At 38.8% G+C, this 22,165-nt stretch overlaps 1 protein-coding gene across 3 annotated transcripts; it reads left to right on the top strand.

Annotated features, from left to right (window-relative positions):
- The first annotated feature begins 4,827 nt into the window (after positions 1–4,827).
- Positions 4,828–20,485, top strand: LOC114250367 (uncharacterized). 3 transcript variants are annotated; one of them, XM_089733879.1, is made up of 7 exons: positions 4,828–4,979; positions 5,076–5,230; positions 6,648–6,783; positions 6,938–11,420; positions 13,002–13,132; positions 16,337–16,485; positions 20,269–20,485. In XM_089733879.1, the coding sequence occupies exons 1-7, from the start codon at positions 4,958–4,960 to the stop codon at positions 20,335–20,337; spliced, it is 5,145 nt and encodes a 1,714-aa protein (XP_089590005.1). In that variant the 5' UTR covers positions 4,828–4,957; the 3' UTR covers positions 20,338–20,485. The 3 variants fall into 3 exon arrangements, with proteins under 3 accessions (XP_089590005.1, XP_089590004.1, XP_028040020.2); XM_089733878.1 differs by having other exon boundaries at positions 4,828–5,230; XM_028184219.2 differs by lacking the exon at positions 16,337–16,485 and having other exon boundaries at positions 4,828–5,230.
- Positions 20,486–22,165: the final 1,680 nt, after the last annotated feature.

Raw genomic sequence — 22,165 nt, 5'->3', positions numbered from 1 at the left:
ATCTTACTGGGCATGTCTTTAGTTTCATGTTTAGAAGGCACTTATGCAGATTATTGACGAAAATGGATTTCAATTTTAGACCCAAAGACTGGTATCAGAAAGATGTTTTTCTCTGTTATCAAAGAAACAGTCTTTAGAATTGTTGAGCAAAGTAAGGTCATTAACTCTGCGTCCAGTAGCCAGCAACATGCATGTTGGTGTCCTTCAAGCTACATTGAGGCGTGATCTGGTGGCAGGGTTTGAAGAAAACCAATTTAGAACTATTTTCGGATCTCATGTGAATGGGACTACACTTAGTAAAATTGTAATAAGTAGTTGAATTTTGTTTAGCTATTCCGATGGCTTTTTTAGAATAGCAATTTTTATTAGAGAGCTTGAGAATGTTTGCTGTCCTACATGTATTTCGCCCACAGAAAGTCGACAGCGCTGCTTTATGATGCAGAAGGATTGTTTTATAGGCAAAATTTTCTTTTTGGAAAAGAAGAAAGAATTTCGCAACATCTGCAGACTTAGGAACAATTTTAAAACTGTAGCACCATATCCACCATCTTCTAGTTGCTGGTAAGTATGCTGACAAAGTGGATTGACACCAGCTAATTTTCAATAAATCTTCTCCTGTGTAGACCAGTCTATTATTTGTACAACCTCCCCCCCCCCCAAGCTTTCAGGGTTAATGTTTAACCTGTGGAGGAGGAAGGTTTTGGATTTCGTGCGAGTTATCTAGCGTTCGGGATCTGAGGGCTTGGAAACCCAAATGCTTTCGTTCAGTCTGGGAACACTACCAGGTAGGTTCCCTAGACACTGTTGAAGTGAGTCAGTACTCTGGGGAGAAGGTTGAGAGGAGGAATTCTCCATGCTAGTTGCATCCTCTAGGTCCAATCTTGGTCGGCGAAAGGGTTTATATCCGGATGACCCCACTTTCGAAAAACTTTTGTGGTCACTTGTGGTAAAAAGTGCCATTTCGCAGGTTGATTTCCTCGTGATAGCCTGTCGGCTACGATGTTGTATCTCCCCGAGAGTTAAGCTGACAGTTATCTTGAACTCATCGCTTAGGTTTAAAAATCGAAAGGTCAACGCTAGTGAAATACTTTCAGATTCATTTTGATTGTAACTACCATTGCAAATAGCTCTTTTGTGGGTGAATAGTTTCTGTTGTTGAGCTGACCATAGACAGGACGTTAATATTTTGTCTAATTGTAACCCCTACCCATGTCCGAAGCTTCCGTTGCCAGGAAATGGTTGGTTTTGTGTCTCGGCAATGTTTGACATGTGGCTCCGCGTCAGCACTGCATTTGTAACCCCTACACATGTCCGAAGCTTCCGTTGCCAGGAAATGGTTGGTTTTGTGCATCGGCAATGTCTGATATGTGGCTCCGCGTCAGCACTGCATTTAATTGTTAACACATACAGGATGGCCTGTTTTTTACGGGGGTGTTTTTTCTTGAAACTTCGCAAGAAAATTTGCAAGTTAGCGTAGATTGATGTAATTCCGTCAGAGTTTGAGCTAGGATGTTGTTGAGTGGCCACTTTATTTCTCGCAATTTTCCATCGAATCCCTAGACATGTCATCTCTTGAACCTGTGTACTAATTGATTTTTTTGTAAGGCTGACTTGGCAGCCCAAATAATCCAAGAACTTTACAGCTTATGTGGCCTGAAGACTCAACTTGGACTTTTTTTTGATGAACCAGGTGGGATTTGCGTAGGTGGGATAACACTCAACATCCCTTTGCACGCAATGTCTCCGCGACCGAGCATGCTATGCAAGCAAAAAATGTGTTTTTGTCTTCATAGACCAAGAAAAAATCGCGTAGGTAGGTTAATATTTGACTTCCCTATGTACTAAGGTCTTCGCGACCGGGCATGCTATGGGAGCAAAAACGTTTATTTGTCTTGGTGAAACAAGATCAAGTCGTGTAGGTAAGCTAGCACTTCGATTTTGCACGCAATGCCTCCGCGACCGAGCATGCTATGGAAGCAAAAAGGTGTATTTGTCTTCAAGGACCAAGAGAAAGTCGCGTAGGTACGTTAACATTTGACTTCCCTATGTACGCAAGGTCTCCGCGACCGAGCATGCTATGGGAACAAAAACGTTTATTTGTCTTGGTGAGACAAGATTAAGTCGTGTAGGTAAGCTGGCACTCGACTTTGCACGCAATATCTCCGCGACCAAGCGACCGAGCACCCTATATAATGGAAATTGACATGCCAGCCCAGATAATCCAAAAGCTTCACAGCTTCTGCAGCCTGAAGTTTCAACTTGGATTTGTTTTGGTCGACCAAAAGGAAGTCGTCTAGGTAGACTAGCACTCGAGTTCCTTTTGCACGCAAGGTCTCTGCGACCCAGCATGTTATGGAAGCAAAAAAGGTTAATCCAAAAGCTTCACAGCTTCTGCAGCCTGAAGTTTCAACTTGGATTTGTCTTGGTCGACCAAAAGGAAGTCGTCTAGGTAGACACTAGCACTCGAGTTCCCTTTGCACGCAAGGTCTCTGCGACCCGCATGTTATAGAAGCAAAAAAGGTGTGGCTCTGAAGCCAGACCGAAGGGTAGGCATGTCATTTCATACTAACTCATAAGAGGGTACCGATTCCTTCCTGAAGGTACTGATACTGGTACCTTGGTACTGATCCTCAAGAAGTATCAACGAAATTTTGCGACTGATACTAGAAAAATATTCCTGAAAAATGTTCAATTCTATCATCCAGTCCCCTGGGTGGAGAAAGTTTGGTACCGAGGTGTCCGAAAACAGTTAGGTGTTTTATCTTTACGACCTTGTTAGACTCTCGAAGATCGAAAATTGGACGCATTGATCCGTCGCTTTTCTTCCGCAGATATATTTTTTTTTTTTTTTTTTTACGGTATTTGGTAACCATACATGGTTTACAAATTATTACAATTTTGGTGGCACTCAGTGCCTCTCGTCGGTGTCTTTAATTGCCCCCCTCTGGATTGTGCCAGATGTTACGGACTATGATTGTTTATAATGTTTGGATTGCCTTTTTTACGAGGTCGTGACAAATAGGATTGTAGCCCTCCGAGGGACTGAATAGATTTCAATTTAGTATTATCAAACAAAAATTCCTCAATGAGTGGTGCGTTGGCAACAGGATACTTTGTTAGAGACCACGGAAATTAAACTTTGACGTCTTATTTCTATCCATACGGCCCTTTTTTCCGTATACAATTTAAAACGCTTTTACGGGTAACTTGTACGACGGAGACGATTTGCCAAAGTTTTCAGTAATTATGTTACAAAGATTATTAGTTTAAATCTGTTGTGTTTTTGTCAAAATTTCCGTATTGACGAGATCAATTTGTTTACAACAATTTTCGTTACATTCAATTGTTACACACAGTTGATGCATTATTAGATTTACAACGTCACTGACCTGGTGGGATAACGAGCCGATCCGAAGATCGACCGTTACCTTTGAATCCCGTCGTTTCTTACGCAGAGACTCCTTTTGTTCTTTTTCGCTTGACGAGCTGTTCGAACGCGAGGCGTCTCCATCGCGTCTCACCTGGACATCTTCCCTCTCGGAATTTATGGAGCTTGACTCAACATCACCTCCAACAGATGACGCGTGATTCATGGCGTCCGATGATAGGATTGGTAAATAATACTCGTAATGATTGCAAAATAACACTCATAGAAACACAAAATAAATATTTTTTGCAATTAATAAGAAGTCGAATAAATATTTGTGGACTTGCGACTTCACAGTACGAAAGTACACAACGCTATGAAGATCAAAGATGGCTGCGCTTCCTTTATACTTGCTGGCAGCACCTAGCGGCTAAAGATGGAACTAAATTGACTGTCTATGGTTGGACATAGACAAGGAATTTAAGCTAAGTACACACTGCTTCTTCATAATACAATGCTGTATGTTTTCCAAAGGCACATCAATATATTTATTTAATGGAGGTAGGACATCTTGTGAGTTCACACAAGTAGATAACACCAACTCGCTTAGTTCTGCTGTGAAGCAGTATTGCGTTTCGGTTTGAAAGGGCAACTATTGTACTGTAAAAAATAAGACCTTAGAACTCATGCTTCAAGGTGAGTGGTAACTGGTAGCATTTACGTTATTGATGTCTATGGACTCCCGTGGCCACTTGACGTGATGTCAAAAAAATACTTCACTTTCAGCAAACTGCTACGCAGAATTGGTCGTAAACTCACCACATATTTTTGAGCCCCATTCGATTGTTTTATTAAGTATGGCACAGCTAAGGAGCTGTAGTTACGTGTGATTGAGTACATAACAAACATCCAAACATTTTTACAAATTTTAACATTTTTATTATTATTATTATTATTTAATTAAGTAAATAAGTTTAGGATTATCTACAAACCATTGATTACAAATTCATAATGGACTTTTTGGCGGGAACGCGAGCAGTGAAGTTGTGTGATTTGTTTTATTTTGTCTATTTAGTGTTTCTTCAGGTTTAAATGTGTAATAACGGTGGTTTATTAACTGTTTAATATCTGTAAAAGTGCACAAATGTGGGAAAATGAAACAAAGCTGCTGGACGTAACTTCTCGGGTTTCTCCAAAAAGTCCACTGAAAAATCTCAGTAAATGACCACCATTTTACTGCGATTATATTTCATCCCATATCATCTTATTTCATTAAATTTCATCCTAGTTGATTAATGTCTCAAATTAATCATCTTCATTTCATTTCACTCCATATTATCATTTTTCATAAAATTAAGAATATAAAGTAAAATAAGACATGACTTAAAGGTCTTAGTTACCAGGTCATAAAATCTCTTAAAAAAAAAAAACAAATCATAATGTAACGGTTTTTTCCGTTTTTGTAAACGTCAATATTGATACGTCAAACGTTTTGAAAAAGATTGGATTTTGTTTTGTTTTTAATATGTGCACAATAAAATTATGGTTCTTGTATCATAATTACGTTTCTATTTAAATACATATATCAATATGGACGATGATGATGGCTCAGGTGTTAATCTTTCAGCGTTAAATCCAACAATTTTGAACTATTACAAAAAGTTTGGCAAGAAGCGGGACTTAGAGCAATATTTTTCTCTATCTACAGCTCAAGGGGATGCTAGAGATCCAACGGGGATCTTTTGGAAACAGATTAAATCACATAGTGACTCCTCGGATTCTGGCGGGAAAAGAAGTGAATCCTCACAAGAAGTATGTCGAATATCGATACAATGTTCGATCCCGGAGCCTTCTAGTTCCCAAGTAAGTGGAAGTGGCATTAAAATAAAAAACGTATTTGCACTAAAGGAGAGTTTTTTTGAATGATGTTACAATTTTATCTAATAAAAAGTCAGTTCTTTTCATTGTCTGAACTAAGAGTACATTTTGTATTCAGTGATTATAGATACCTTGTAAAATTGGAACTACAATAAACCTCGTGAAGAAACTGTCCTTTTTATTGTAAAGATGCAAAGTTTTAACATAACAATCACCTATTATTTCTAGATAACATTGTTATGTAATCGGTGTCAATAGTATCTTAAAGTAATAATTATAGAGGTATCTTTGTGGAAGAAAAAAATATGACTGTTATGTACTAACTATAATTCCAAAAACAATTCATTGTATGACAATGATTCATTTATTCTTCATTGATGCATTTATTGGGAGTCACAACTAGAATTTGTTGCACAACATTCAAAATGCATTGAGAGACAACAACTATAGTCGGATTTTAAATTAGACGAAGCCAGCTGACAGTAGCTAATGTCACTTCGTAAAATAATGTTGCTATATTTAAAGTAATAGTGATGCGTTCAGTTCTCGTTCAATCACATGAATGAACAATGAGTGTGAAGAGTTAATCATTTCAAACTATAAAAGAATATTATTTATATTTTACAATAACATTGTATTAAAGTGCTCCAATATATGTTACTAGTAGTATTTTTTATTTTCATTACCTAGCTATAATTGTTATATTTTATACATCTATAGTTTCAACTACATAATGATGGATTGAAAATAGGACAGTCTTACAAGCTTCCTCGCAATGTTTTCCTTAATGTTTAAAACACTCTGTATTTAGTACAGGTAGATACTATAGGAACATAATATTTCGTCGAAAACTCGTTGGTATGTACAAAGCACGGCTAAAATTCGAACCCCGTACCCGATATCGACAGTTCGGCACACTAACTATTCATTAGACAATCGAGGCAATTTCATTAATTCAGGAGTTTTTTCATGCATTCACTTTGTCACAACACTATTTTTATTTCATCAAAAACTGACAACACAGTAAACGTCAGTTGACTTCGTTTAATAAAAAATCCGCTATAGCTGTTTTAAAGCAAAATTGTAAGCTGCAAAATATCTATTTTTCCTCCATTACTGGATTACATTTTGTATATCTGGGTGTTTATAATAATAATAAAAACCTGAAATGTAAAGAATAAATCGCGAACTATATTTTTGTTAATGTCTTCCCTGCTTCATAAATTTAATAGTGCTACCTACATGGTTTACATAATAAAGATAATGTCAGATTATCAAACAAAAACAATATTTTAATATATATTATTATTTATATTTTAATATAATATATTATATTATTATAATATTGTTTTTATCAATTAATCATGAATTCTACTAATCTCATAAAAAAAATTGTTTTTAGGATGAAGACACGAAAACTAAAGAATCAGTATCACCTCCTATAATTATTGAAGAATTGTCAGACAATATGTCGAGGCAGCATTCTGGAAGTATGGAGGATGAATCGGAAAAATCTGACGATAACCAGTCACAGAAATGTAAGACATGATTTCACCTACCCAACAAAATATTGTATTTTAAATTACCTCTTAAAATAATTACTTAAACTACCATAATAAAACTGTATATGTAAATAACTTCATTCTCATATTTTACATATTTTATATTCAATATGAACTGAATTTGTTACAGCATTAGATGTATTCTTGGATACATCAATGAACAAACCATTTTCACCTACAAGCAGTGTTACATCACAACGTAAACTTGAATGGGATTCTCTTGCCGATGTTGGATATGCCAATGAAAGTGACCGAAAAACATCAGCATCAAGTCTTAGTACATTGGAAAGGCTAGCTTTGAAACAACAATATTCAAATAATGATACAAAAAATGAGATGGGCGCTCCTACTGCACAATCTACGCCGATAGATGAAAACAGTAATGCAAAATTGAAAAAGGGGGTAGGAAAAAAGACTAAATTTACAAAAAAGAACACTGACTATGTGGAGGTTAATGTTCCGCATGTATCCAATATTTCTCAAGGCATAAATGTAAATTTGACTAAACACATTTCATTTAGTGTCGCAACTAATGGAGCTATCAATATTGAGGATTATAAAAATGATAATAAAACGTCTCCGGAAAGAGTATCAGTAGAAACTAAAGTAACTCCTCAGTCTAGACTGGACAAAGAAATTCAGACATCTTTATATAAAACAAAAGGAAGTCAAAGCGAGAATCATAGCTTACATCAAAACCAACGAATACCAGTTTTAATTCGATTGAATTCTTTGAGAAGACGCAACCGCCGTAGGAGAGTAAAATTAGTAAGAAAGAAATCAAAAACTAAAAAAAGGGCACATTCTTTAAAAGAAATGACTCCACCTCAAGAAAGAAGTGGGGAGCAATTATCTGAAGCTGAAAGTTTTGAATACATGCCAGGTCATATTTACAATCAAAATCAGATGAAGGCTCAACATAATAAACCAACAAACACTGAGAACAAATCCAGCTTAGAATCAAGTGGTATAACAACAGACTCGAGTAAAATATCAAAACTATCATTCACTAAGGACCTAGAGAAAAGTATTGAACTTTTAAAAGCAACATGCAAACAACACTGTGAGGATAAAGATTTAAAAAAAAAGTTGATAAAAGAAATTATCAAAAGACTCTTAACCATACAATACAGAGATGATGAGAGTACTACCGATTTCTTGTCTGGTCTAAGTTTGAATAGGAAAAAGGCTCATATTAGAGAACAGAACAATACAACATCTAGTAATTCTGATAGTAATAAAACTTCGAACCAAATGAAGGCGGCTCGACCCAGGAACTCCATATTACGAATTGATTCATTTAATGCTAATGCTTTGGCTTCAACTTCTCAAAGTGCGCCCAATTTACCTGCAGCAATAACCAGTGACAAAATTAACTCAAATCTGGTTCGAACGTTAACATCTTCAAATACTGATTCTGATGTATCTAGTCGTGAGAAAACATCATCTGACGCTTTTGCGAAAACATCGTCTGAAGAACTTTACCTAAAATACTTGGAGGCTCTTAAACGAGAACAAGCTTATAAGAAGCATTTGAAAGACAAAGAGCTATTTTTGAAACAAAAACTTACCAGTGCAGAATCCGTAGTCAAAGCATCTGTCAAAACGAATTTAAAAGTAAACAACAGGTTAAAAGACTTGATGAAAGATTTGACTCGAAACAACTATGATGATGGTTCAGGTGATGCCAGTAAATTGGAAGGAAGTCCTAATTCCAATGCTAGTTTCGATGCACCTGCTCCAGTGCGGAGTCAGCATAGTCATTCTGTATTCACATTGTCATCAGGCACTTCTGAAGGTCAAAATAAAAAATCAAATTTAAAGAAAAAACTCCAAAATGATATTAAGGAATTATCTAAAGATGAGCATTATTGCCGTTGTCCTCACCACTCAACTGGCTTAAAAGTTGGCGTCACTGATAGTTCAGTTCAAGTTAATTTAAAAGATATTGAACTTGAAAAAGTGAAGAAACAAACATCTCCATCTGAGTCATGTAAATGTAAAAAAGAATCTCCTCGGAATCTTGCAAGAATTATCCCAGATAATATAACTGGTGAAATTAAGTATGTGTGTTTGTGTGATGAACCAAGTATATCTCGAGATATGAGAGATAACTTTTTAGTGTATAAATGCTCACGTCTGGCCAATAAAGGTGTTCAATTAGGGGATTTGTTGCCTAGGACACATGTTGATATAACAAAGTCCAAAAATGACTTTTACCCTAATGACAATAACACTCAATATGAACCAGTATCTTCAAAACAAATATTTTATTATAATGAAGATAAAAACAAAGAGATTACAGATAGCAGTAGTTCAGAAAATATGCATTTAAAAAAAAGTTCAAAGTCATCACAGACTAACTTATTGCTAAAAATGCTGCGCCGAAAATCTAGCGGAGCCACTGTAAGCTCACTCCAGCTAAATCCCAATGAAAACAATATTGTGATGCAAATTCCAGAAAATAGGCGCAAGATTGCAATTAAAGAAGCTACAAGATGTATTCAAACGGAAATCAGTATAAATCCCCAAATATCTGACCCATCACTCTCTGACATAAACATTGTGAACGATGTAGACTGTGTGAAGTTTATCGGTGAACAGATTAAAGAAGTTTCTAGACGTAGTTCTGAAACTGAAATGGGTCGTAGTAAAAAAGACAATGTAGCAGAAAATATTCTCAAGAATAGTAATGACATGTCATCAGAAGATAGTTCGAATAATTTAATTGAAGAACCCAAAAATGTTGTGATTCAAAACGTGGGAACACTGAAGCAAGGCACTCTTGAAGACGAAGTCCTGAACAGTGGTAAAACTTCAGAAAACTTCACGATACCAATACAAGGCACAAATATGACGTTAATGGTTAGCATTGGAGCTAATGATGCAAATTCTCTTAATACCAAAATGCCTGAAGTACACAAGAGCGTTATTACGGAGAGAAACAATGTTGCTGATAGATGTACATCACTAACCGAGGAATGCAGCAAAGGGATTCAGTACGACAGCAAGGCTTTTACGTCAGAGAAAAATGACTTACGTCAAGAAACCCACCCCGATAATAACACTGTAACTGATGAGACAAGTGATTTGGGCTGGAAAAAGTCATGCTATACAAACACTTGTATTGAGGTGGGAAAAAGTGACTACAACACTATCCCTAAACGCAGTTCAGTTGGACAAAGGAGATTCCTTCGAGCTAACACTGACACAGGAACACTAAAAATTCAAACTGAAGAAATCATGAAAACTGATAAAATGACTCAACAAGGCGTCCCATTGGGTATGCCTAGTACTGAGAGAAAATTAAGTGGTGAAAAGTCTGAGATTGAAATAATTAGCTTCGCCAAAACATCTACTGATCAATGCTGTGGATCGCCAAACCGAAATAATAAGGAAGCTAAGGAAACAAACAAAAATGCTTTTCAAGATAATTCTGAAGGGAAGGAAATACAATATGTGGACGCACCAAAACCTACATGCAGTACTTTATGCGGAAACGTCGATAAACCAAAAATGACTGAAAGAGATCAAGCGCAAAAATCAGCGCAGTATATACCAGAAACATCTTCTAGAGAGTTCGATTCCAACTCTAGTGGTACTAAAAAAAGTGTTGAAGTGTCCTGTGAAGGTAAATCCGAATCACGAAAATCAAGCAGCTCCAGCGATAGGCAAAATGGAAGTGATCCAATTTTAGATAGGATCCGAAGCATCACGAGGCGCTATTCAAAAGACGACATGGAGAAGAACAAACGCAAGAAATGTTTCAAAGAAATCATGACTGTTCTTAATTATTTGTTAGACACAGATGATTCCACCGATTGGGAAAAAGTTAAACCGAGCGACAGTTGTACTACTGAAGCAAAATCGGAGCCTTGTTGCAATAAACCGGAAACTGTCTCGGAGTATTGCCAGACTAAAGAAGTGGTCGACAGAGGTATCCAACTGTCTTCGAAAAAATCGAAAAAAAGGATCTTCAGTACTGAATCGTCTGAACTACCCACTTCGACAGATTTACCTGCAACTTCATCTGATTCTGCCACTTGTAAAATCTTAAACAAAATAAAAAAAGAATGTGAAAAGTTCCATCAGAAACGTTGCAAATCGCATAGTGCCGTGAAAAAATGTGAAGTTTCCAGCACCACTTCGGCGAACTGTGATCAATGCAGACGCACTCACCATTGCTCCTGTCGGGTGAAATGTAAAGGGCATCGCTCTAAAACGAAACCGGATAAGGCCGATAAGAAATCCGTTGCCTATAATCTCATTATACAAACATCCGAAAGTATGGTCAGTGAGGAAGTGTGCGATGGGACACGTCGTCCCCTCAAGAACATCGTGGTCAAAGTTCCGTCGCGTCGGAACTGTAATGTCCCGTTCAAAGAAATGGAGGCCAAAATCGAAAGGAGACTCCCAGACTGCAGTCCCCGATGTAATATTAAAACGCAAAGATCTAGAAGCCTGCCGAATGAGAGCGAGATATCTAGTTTGGACGATCAGATGAGACGCTCTCAGATTTGTACCGTACGTGAATATTTGGAGTTGAATCGACCTGACTTCGTCGAGAAATCTTCGCAACGTCAGAACTGCTTGAAAGTGATACGAGAAACCAGGTAATGATCTAATAATCTATTGTTGTTACTAATTGAATTCATAATAATCGCGATACTCACCATTTTTGTCTACTTCAGTAATCGAGATCCGTGCGGTGTACCTCCCAATTTGAAAATGGTTGTCGTACACAATCCGACATGCATCGGAACTGTACCGAACTGCAATATGTATTGCGGAGGTATTTCCAAAATAAACATAATAGCTCTGGCATTTAAAAAATACTTAGTCTTGACTTTTTAGATCAATTCGTAGATGAATAGTTATAAAATTTAGATATTTTTAAATTCTCTTGTAGTGTAATGAAGTTTTATTGGTAAAAATGTGGCCACGTTTTATTCATATCTCAGTCCTAACAACGTATCAAAGTAATATTTGTATTGTGAGACAGCGATGGCAATGATCTTATTTCCAATGTGGTTGGAATTTCATTGCTTATGCCTGTGTAAGGCCTACAATGTTTTAATGGCAACTTTTGATAGAAAAAAGAAGTAAATAAGGCGACATATTTTAAACATTTTATATTCCTTATTATTAATCAAATTTTAATATACATATATTTATTTTTTAAATTAACATTATGTCCTTCATTGTCCCAAGACTTTGGCAGTAAGAAATTATTTTGGAATTATAAAAAAAATGGACTGTAATTGATTTTTGAGGACATAATTGTATTAAATTTCAGCTTTATTTATAAATTAAATTCGGTACACTTTTAGAAGAAAAAATCGGATTTTTTTAAGGTTTTTTTTAAATCCAAGCCAATTATTGTCCTTTCGTGCTCTATTCATGGTGACACATAAAAATGTATAAAGGCCAAAGTGTCGAACCGAAGTACAAATTTATAAAAGCTCTTTTTAAATTTTCCTCTTTAAGTCAAATTACTTAAATTTTATAGCCGTTCCAATGCCATGTAATCAAATGCAATTTGCCGATCATTGTATGAACACGAATACCATTGAAAGTGAAGTAACAAGAATTGGTGAGTTAATTCGCAAAAAGTTTTTAAAGTTAAACGTATTTAATTATGGGTCTATAATAATAATAATGCTTAGGAAAGAGGAACTCAGAAACGATTTCCAGATCATTCCGGCATAGAATAAGCGTTTCTCCCCTCCATAAATTATTTCTGCTGCATATCGGTTTATAATTTTCCCTTAATTTTACAGCCTGCATGAATGGGCATCGCTAATTTATGTCACTAATTAGACCACTTTGAGTCAGCCGTTTTACAAGAAAATTGAAATTTCAAACTCATGTATCACAAGATCAGTGGTGATACTTACGTTGTTGTTTTTTTTTTATTGCTTAGGTGGTTGGCTCACAGCCCACCTGGTGTTAAGTGGTTACTGGAGCCCATAGACATATACAACCGTAAATGCGTCACCCACCTTGAGATATAAGTTCTAAGGTTACGGTATAGTTACAAGGGCCACCCTTCAGACCGAAACGCACTACTGCTTCACTGCAGAAATAGGCAGGGTGGTGGTACCTACCCGCGCGGACTCACAAGTGATCCTACCACCAGTAAAAAATGTCTTATTTGTGGGTTGTCTGTAACAAAACACCATTTCGATTTTCAGAGCAAATAAGCGAGCAGCCCACCGAGACCTGCTGTCAATGCACGTGGAACAATTGCCACTGACGAACCTCGATATGAACAAGCTAAGACATCTTGCGAGACAGATCGGTGTCGACACAAATAATAGAAAACGTAAGTGCTCTGGCGAGTTCGTATTATATTTTGCTTATTAAATAATGTTTGCAAAAAGAAAAGTCTTCATCTATTCTTCTATTCTAATATTATACTTAGTCTGGCCATAAATACTGCTACAATTAAAAAAAAAAAAATCTATTGCAAATAACATTTATTACTTTTACAGTGTGTTAGTTTAATACATTAATATAAAACAATTAAAAGTATAAAAAGCTTATTCGAAGTGGTCTCCATTGGCTGCAATACAGTCCTTTAAACGTTGAGCCCAGCTATCAATAGAAGCACGCGCTCTTTCCATGGGAAAATTTTTCACTACCAAACGTACGGATTGTTTTAGGGACTCCAAATTATCATGGCGTTTAGAGCAAGCCGTACTCTCTAAAACTGACCATAAATCATAATCCAGCGGATTAAGATCGGGACTAGACGACGGCCAGTCTTCAGCTCTGATGAAGTCCGAAACGTTCGTTTCCAACCAAGACTGCGTAGACCGAGCTTTATGACCTGGCGCCGAGTCTTGCTGGAAGGACCATTCTTGTTTATTGAACATGGTGTTGTTAAGGGGCTTCACTACCTTCTCAAGAATGGTATCTTGATACACTTGTGCTGATGTTTTGATACCTTTTTCACAAAAGTATGGCTCAGCCACTCCTTCATAGCTAATACCCCACCAAACCATCACTGAAGTCGAATAGTGCCCACGTTGCACTCTGTCGACTAATTGGAAAGCTTCCTTAGAGCTTTGAGCATAAATACGGTCATTTTGTTTGTTAAATGTTGCTCAATTGTAAAAAAAATCTCATCCGTAAACAAAAAATTTCTATGACCTCCCTTTGCGTACCGCTTCAGTAGTTGTTTCGATTTTACCACCTTATTCTCTTTTAAATTAACAGTTAAGAAATGGCCAGTACGTCTCTTATAGGCTGCAAATCCTAAGTCATCTTTTAAAATACGCGACATGGTTCTAGGTGCTATCTTCATCTCCCGAGACAAAATCTTTTGCTTTCGGACAGGATTTCTTCGATTTCGTTCCCTTACTGCTTTGACCACCTTTTTCGTACGAACATTACGTGGACGGCCAGATCTTTTTCTGTGACAGGTGTAAAAAAATTACCTAAAATGCTATTTACATCTCCGTGGCCTGCGAAAACTATTGATGATATAATAAAATAATGTACTGCGACTTTGTAGAACACATTATTATTTACAAAAAATGTCTCGACAGGATATGTCTAACTATTATAGATATGCCGCAATATGTGTTATTTTATTTAAAAAAATAAAACAACGCCAAATATCGTTGAAATTTTTGTTAAAGACCCTAGCGGAGCCGGAGCGGACCGCTAGTATATACGTATATAAATTACGTGTCACGTTGTTTGTTCGCGATGGACACCTAAACTACTGAACCGAGATTAACTTTTTTTTAAATAAGTGTTTTGTTCCAACTTAGGTCATAGGACGGTTTTTATTTCGATTAATGGTCACAATATTTATTAATTAACAAGAAAATTATTTCTTATGTTGATTATAAATTATTGTTACTAATTATAAGTTTCATAAGTCTAAAACAGATGACGCCTTAAATCAGCTTTTACAGGCAATTGTAATACTATCTGACATTAATATCTCATAGATGGCGCTGTGTTAAAAATACCAACGTTCCACATAGGCTACAATTTAATGGCATAAACAGCACGCCTTGCTGAGGCTAAAGTATAAGTGAAATTTATTTCGTAGGAAACGCAATACAGTGAAATCGAATTGTTCTTACTTTGTTAATTTTTGGTATTAGCGTAGCCGGCCACGTGTTATTTAGAAACAAAAACCTTAGCCATAGCAACGTGTGGTCGGGTCTGCTAGTATGTAGTAAAAATAATAAGAGCGAAATAATATATTGAAGAGTTTAAAGCGTGTCATGCTAAAGAACTTAAAATTGGCTATGTGGTGTGAGACTGCATCGGTACAACTTCATCTCTTTCTCTGAATGTCGTGGGGACTAAGGAGAATAAGATATGATTACCAGGTTATTTTAATGCGAAACCATTATGCGGTCCGATTTAGATGGTGGATCACCATCTTTGCGATTGAAACTTGGACCATAAGTCTTAATGTGGGTGTGTATGTGGAACACGGACATTACCATGCTAACACGAGTTGAACCTTGAGATCAATCATCTATCTATGTAATTTAATTGCATTATTTATAATCTATTTTTGGATATAAGTTACAATAACACCTTAGTTAAAAAAAGTTAATTACTAAATTATTTAACAAAATGAAAACATGACTCACTTGGGCAAAACTATGTAACTACAAATTAGACAGCCTTGAATACATTTGCAAACTGAAGTTGTTCTAAAGTAATAGAGCGAAACGAAATGTTTCCTAATACAGTATGTGGCCTTAGCGTTAAGGCAACTGCATTCGTGACTCAGGCTTCACTGTTGACCACCCCTTTTCTCTCTTTTTTTTATTTTTTATTGCTTACCTGGTGGACGAGCTCACAGCCCACCTGGTGTTAAGAGGTTACTGGAGTCCATATACATCTACAACGTAAATGCCCCACCCACCTTGAGATATAAGTCCTAAAGTCTCAGTATAGTTACAACGGTTGCCCCTCCCTTCAAACCGAAACGCATTGTTGCTTCACGGCAGAAATAGGCAGGGCGGTGATACCTACCTACAAGAGGTCTTACCACCAGTAAACTCTAACACTATTATTATATATTTATTATAAACAAATATTATTATTAATTTTCTTTTATATATCGTAACTGTGAAAGTATGTATAATATAATTATTAAATAGACATGCCATATATTTCACTCCCTTCATATTTGTAATACAAAAAGTAGTGGCATATTGCATTTTTCCTTATTAAATAGTTGCTTGTGTCACTTTCTGTATGTTTTTTCGATAGACAGCGACTTGGAAATGCTCCTGACATTACTGACATGATAAAAAAGAAATAAAAAACTAACCCACATGTTTATCCTGGGCTATCAATTATCTTGATGCAAAATTTTATCCCAACCCGCTCAGAAACTTTTTTGTGATGAGTAGTAAACATTCAAGGTTTCACGTTTACAATACTAATTTAAGTAAACAGCTATGGGTACATAAGTGTTATTGAAATTTTTATTGCTACTTACCTACTTTTTCTAACATAAATATTTCTTATTTAAAAAAAATTACAGATGGTCCAAAATTCATAGCCGAAAAAGAAATGAAAAAGCACTCTGAGAAAATTTACAAGTCTCTAGCCGAAGTCGTCGAAAAAAAGGAAAAATTGAAGAAAGAAAATATAAAAAAGACGAATCTATTGATGGCTGATATATTTAAAAAGGTATAGTTTTTTTAGCTTGAATTTGTCATGATTTGTGTTTTGATGTTTGTAGTTGTTAAAATTGCGCATTGAGGGCACGTAAGCACGCCGTTCATATAATTATAGGTTACTATATATAAGTACTAGCTGTACCCGTCCGCTTCGCTGGTCATTTAAAATTAACATTATTATTTCTCACCCCCACAAAGATTCTCATCATTAACGCCCCCGCAACTGGTGTAGGGAGTCCAACACTCATATAAATATTAGCCTGTCCATTAAGTACATGTATTTTCTACATGGATACCAAGTTTCAAGTCAATCGGATGCACGGTTCAGTAGTTATAACGGAACATCCGCATTTTTTTTCCTACCTAAGCTGATAGCCTTGAGAGGCTATTTCAGCGGAACCTTAACTAGTAGGTGAGCTCACGGGGCTCAAACCTGACGACGTTGCTAACACGAACCCTAGCCGTGCTTCGCAAAATCTTCCACCGGATCGGAATCGCGACCCACTGAGAAGATCCGGCGAGAAACTCAGTGGGCTGTGTCTAAGGGTTAATTTAGTCGTCGTGCCCTTCGTCGCAAGCGACGGGTTCGACGAGAACGGTGACCGGTGCTTGAGGTACCTAAAAGCACCGTTAGTGGATCGGGAGGATCCGAAATGACGTGTTTGGGGCGACGTCGACTGCTTTCACTGCTTTCCATTCTTTCCGCAGGATCGGGAATGTACGAGGGCTGCACTAAAAGTATCGGGAATGGAATATTTCCACTGTTCCTGTCATATTAAAATCTTTTTAATTGAAAACTCCTTGGTTTTAAAAATCGAATACCATTTATTTATTTAAAAAAAGATTCTCGGTCTTGTCACGAGGTTTTGTCAAACTTGTTTAGTCGTTGAGAAAATGGAATTGACTCGAGAAAATTCAAGAGCGATGATTTATTATGACTTTCGAAGTGGTTTAACACAAAAACAGTGTATTGACCGGATGATTTCTGCAATTGGTGATGAAGCCCCATCCAAAACCACAATTTATCGCTGGTTTGCTGAGTTTCAACGTGGACGTGTCAAGCTCAGTGATGATCCCCGTCAAGGTCGTCCAAAAACTGCAGTCACCCAAGAAAACGTTGATGCTGTGCGTAAGCTGATTGGGGAAGATCGACATGTGACATACCGCGAAATTCAGGCAACTTTAGACATTGGCATGAGTCAAATACAAATAATCTTGCATGAACAATTAGGTGTAAAAAAGTTGTTTTCCCGATGGATACCGCATTCGCTCTGTGAAGAGCAAAAAGCGGCTCGCGTTACTTGGTGCGTCAGAACTCTCGAAAAATTCCACGCAGGATCCTCAAATGCTGTATACAACATTGTATCAGGTGACGAATCCTGGATATACGCGTATGAACCCGAAACAAAAAACCAGTCACGAGTTTGGGTGTTCGAAAATGAGTTAAAGCCAACAAAAATTGTTCGTTCACGGAGTGTTGCAAAAAAAATGGTGGCCACGTTTGTCTCCAAAACCGGCCATGTTACGACTATTCCTCTTGAAGGACAAAGAACGGTTAATGCAGAATGGTATGCTAGCATTTGTTTGCCACAGGTCGTTTCTGAACTCCGCAAAGAGAACTGCAACCGCCGCATCATCCTCCATCACGACAATGCGAGTTCTCACACCGCGCACAGAACAAAAGAGTTTTTAGAGCAAGAAAACATAGAATTATTAGACCATCCGCCGTACAGCCCCGACCTAAGCCCTAATGATTTCTATACTTTCCCTAAAATAAAGAATAAACTGCGTGGACAGAGATTTTCATTACCTGAAGAAGCTGTGGACGCCTACAAAACGGCCATTTTGGAGACCCCAACTTCCGAATGGAATGGTTGCTTCAATGATTGGTTCCATCGTATGGAAAAATGTGTCAAATTTCGCGGAGAATACTTCGAAAAGCAATAAATACATTTTTAAATAGTAATGTTGTGTCACTTCGTTAATTCCCGATATTTTCAGTGCCGTCTATGTAGTTACCGGCGGCCACGATGAGAGAGTTCTCCTGTCGTGTCGCTTTGTCGAAGTGGCGCATCGACGTCGACTGCAGATACTTACTGATGGACTCTAAGTCCAGGTGGTCATGGAGGTCGACGTTCCTGACGAACCACGGGGCTCCGACTGCTATCCTGCAAAAACGGGATTGAATGACTTGGAATGATTTTAAGTGAGTGCGGGCCGCGTGAGCGAACACTACACTTGCATAGGTCATGACGGGGCGTATGCAAGTTTTGTAGAGTGTAAGGGACATTTTACTTCGCCTGCATATCATCGGGTAGAGACGTCCTAGTATGAAGGCGGCACGGTCGCGTACCGTCTTTATATGCGGGCGGAATGTCATTCTTCTGTCGAGGGTGACGCTTAAGTATTTGACCTTCGGGGCCCACGGTATGGGTTGGTCGTACATCATGATTGGGCGAATGGCGGAGGTGTTGACGCGCCTAGTCGGAGAGGGATGCTCAACGTGGTGTTCGGAGGGCGACCCCCTTTGAAGAGCACCGCTGTGTGGGGTTGATGTCGATGCGCCACTTCCGGAACCACTATCCTATGGTGGTAGCTGCGGTCTGAAGTCGCCGATGTAACAACGACTTCTTCCTACACGAGTAGTAGAGTAGATAGCCGTGTCATCGGCGCCAGATGGGTCTCCGGAGACCGGGGTATATCATTGATATACAAACTGAACAGTAACGGGGAGAGGGCGGAGCCTTGCGGGACTCCGGCTGTGACGTGACGGGGGCGAGGGCGCGTATCCTCCACTCGATATCGGAACGAACGGTTCGACAAGTAGTCTCGTATGATGAGCACGAGTCTGTCTGGCACTCCCACGTTATGCAGTTTGTATATCAAACTGTTGTGCCAGACTTTGTCGAACGCCTTCGCTATATCGAAGAAGAAGGCTCCTGTCGGGATGGGGGAACATCCGTAAAAACCACTGTAGATTTATATAGTAAGTATATATGGCAGCAGGAGGGCGGGCCTTCAAGTGGTCGCGTTTGTAATCAAGGTCAGCTTTACGCTGATCCTCGAACTCGCGTACTTGGCTGTTCACCATCCTGCGCCTTTCTGGTCGCTGTGCTGCCAAGCGCTCCCATTGAGGACACTGACATCCTTGTACCGGAGGAGCTGTCCGCCATGCTTTCGCTTGCTCAAAGAGTCAGCAAGCCGCAGTGGCAGTGGGCTGGCCATATATGCCGTAGAACTGGCGATCGCTGGAGCAGACTGGTTCTCGAGTGGAGATCCCGCAGCGGAAGACGTAACGTGGTACGCCCCCCGGCTAGATAGTGCGATGACCTCCGAACGGTGGCCGGGAAGAAGTGAATGAGGAGAGCCGTAGACCGGGCTCAGTGGTGTGGATTGGGAGAGGCCTATGTCCAGCAGTGGACGACTGTGGGCTGTTAATGATGATGATGATATATGCAAGCTTATCTTGAAAATGTCTTAAACGAGATTCAGGCATCTATCAAATATCTTGTGTTCTGTGACCAAGGGCGGATCCAGCTTTGGCGCCAGGAGGGGGTCACATAATCGTGGGCAAGTTAAGAACTTATAATTTAATTTTGATAAAAATAGATAATAAATAAATCATGATGTTCCTCAATTAGTCCAAGTTAGTTCAAGTCCTGGAACTAGCTCAGGGGGGGGTCATGACCCCCCCCCTGGATCCGCCGTTGTCTGTGACGGATACCGCCACACAGTGATATCGATTTTTTTTTTTCAAAAGTTTGTACACATGTTTATTGTTTTTTTTTTTCAGAATCTCCAGAAGAGAACTCTGCGCGGTTATGTAAACACATCGAACTATAATACTGTTATAAAGATTTGACGTACCAAAGTAGATTTTGAATATTGAATTGTAGGTAATGTGTTCGTTGTTTTATTGTATTTGTTTAGGATCAATGTTGGATCCCCATGTATTGACGAGGTGTGTTTGCCTCTTGTTTTTGTTAATGAAATATATTTGTGTTTTGATAGCATTTGTTTTTAATTGTTATTATTACTGTTTAACTTACCAACGATGCAAACTCAATATAAACGGAAGTCAATTAGAACAAACAACATTAGCAAATGCAGTAGAATAACTATCGTTTTATACTGCTATACGCCATCTATCGCCGAATAGTCAAACGAATATCAAAGGATCTAGTAGCACCTAGAACGCTCGAGAAGTACAACGCCACCTATCGTCAGATAGCGGAAACAATACTAGAAATGTATGGAATATTCTCGATAATTCTAGGGATGTCGTATCGGCTATAAACGCGTTGCAGAGATGGCACGCAGTCAGTTAGTAATCGGAACTACTCAAAGCGAAACAGCGAACGGATCACCTAGAGCGAAGCAGAAGAAGTGATTTAAGAATTTTAAAGTGTTTTAAGTGATAATTACAGTGTTAACTTGTACTTCGATAGATTTTTTTATTTATCCCGAACCCCAGCGAGTAACAATACTCATTCCAGTAATTGAGCTGGCGGCGCGTCAACACCTCCGCCCCCGCCGTTCGCCCAATCACGATGTTCGACCAGCCCATACCGTGGGCCCCGAAGGTCAAATATTTAGGCGTCACCCTCGACAGTAGGATGACATTCCGCCCCCACATTAAGACGGTACGCGACCGTGCCGCCTTCATTCTAGGACGTCTCTACCCGATGATATGTAGGCGAAGTAAAATGTCCCTTAGAAATAAGGTGACACTCTACAAAACTTGCATACGCCCCGTCATGACCTATGCAAGTGTAGTGTTCGCTCACGCGGCCCGCATACACTTAAAATCCTTTCAAATCATTCAATCCCGTTTTTGCAGGATAGCCGTCGGAGCCCCGTGGTTCGTCAGGAACGTCGACCTCCATGACGACCTGGACTTAGAGTCCATCAGTAAGTATCTGCAGTCGGCGTCCATGCGCCACTTCGATAAAGCGGCACGACACGAGAACCCTCTCATCGTGGCCGCCGGTAACTACATTCCCGATCCTGCGGACAGAATGGAAAGCAGTCGACGTCGCCCAAAACACGTCATCTCGGATCCGCCCGATCCACTAACGGTGCTTTTAGGTAATTCAAGCACCGGTCACCGTTCTCGTCGAACCCGTCGCTTGCGACGAAGGGCTCGACGAGTAAATTAACTCTCAGACACAGCCCACTGAGTTTCTCGCCGGATCTTCTCAGTGGGTCGCGTTTCCGATCCGGTGGTAGATTCTGCGAAGCACGACTCTTGCTAGGGTTCGTGTTAGCAACGTCATCAGGTTTGAGCCCCGTGAGCTCACCTACAAAAGTTAGGGTTACGCTGACATAGCCTCTCAAGGCTCTCAGCTTAGGTAGGAAAAAAAAAAAAAAAAAAATTAGCTGGTATCAGTTCGAAGTCGTCGTGGCCTACTGTATAAGACGCCTGGTCAATTCGTATCGAGCGATACGACTGTGCCGATGTTCGAATCCCGCGGGCGGGTACCAATTTTTGTAAATAAATACGTACTTGACAAATGTTAACGATTGACTTCCACGCTGAAGGAATAACATCGTGTAATAAAAAACAAATCTGTAAAAATTATAATTTAAGTAATTACTGGTGGTAGGACGGGTGAGTTCGCACGGGTAGGTACCCCACCCCGCTTATTTCTGTGGTGAAGCAGTAGTCTGCAGTAATGCGTTTCGGCTTG

The sequence above is a fragment of the Bombyx mandarina genome, chromosome 16 (assembly GCF_030267445.1).
Source record: "Bombyx mandarina strain Sakado chromosome 16, ASM3026744v2".
In the NCBI taxonomy this organism is placed as follows: domain Eukaryota; kingdom Metazoa; phylum Arthropoda; class Insecta; order Lepidoptera; family Bombycidae; genus Bombyx; species Bombyx mandarina.
The sequence above is the reverse complement of the archived record's forward strand: the minus strand, read 5'-3'. Positions and strand labels throughout refer to the sequence as shown.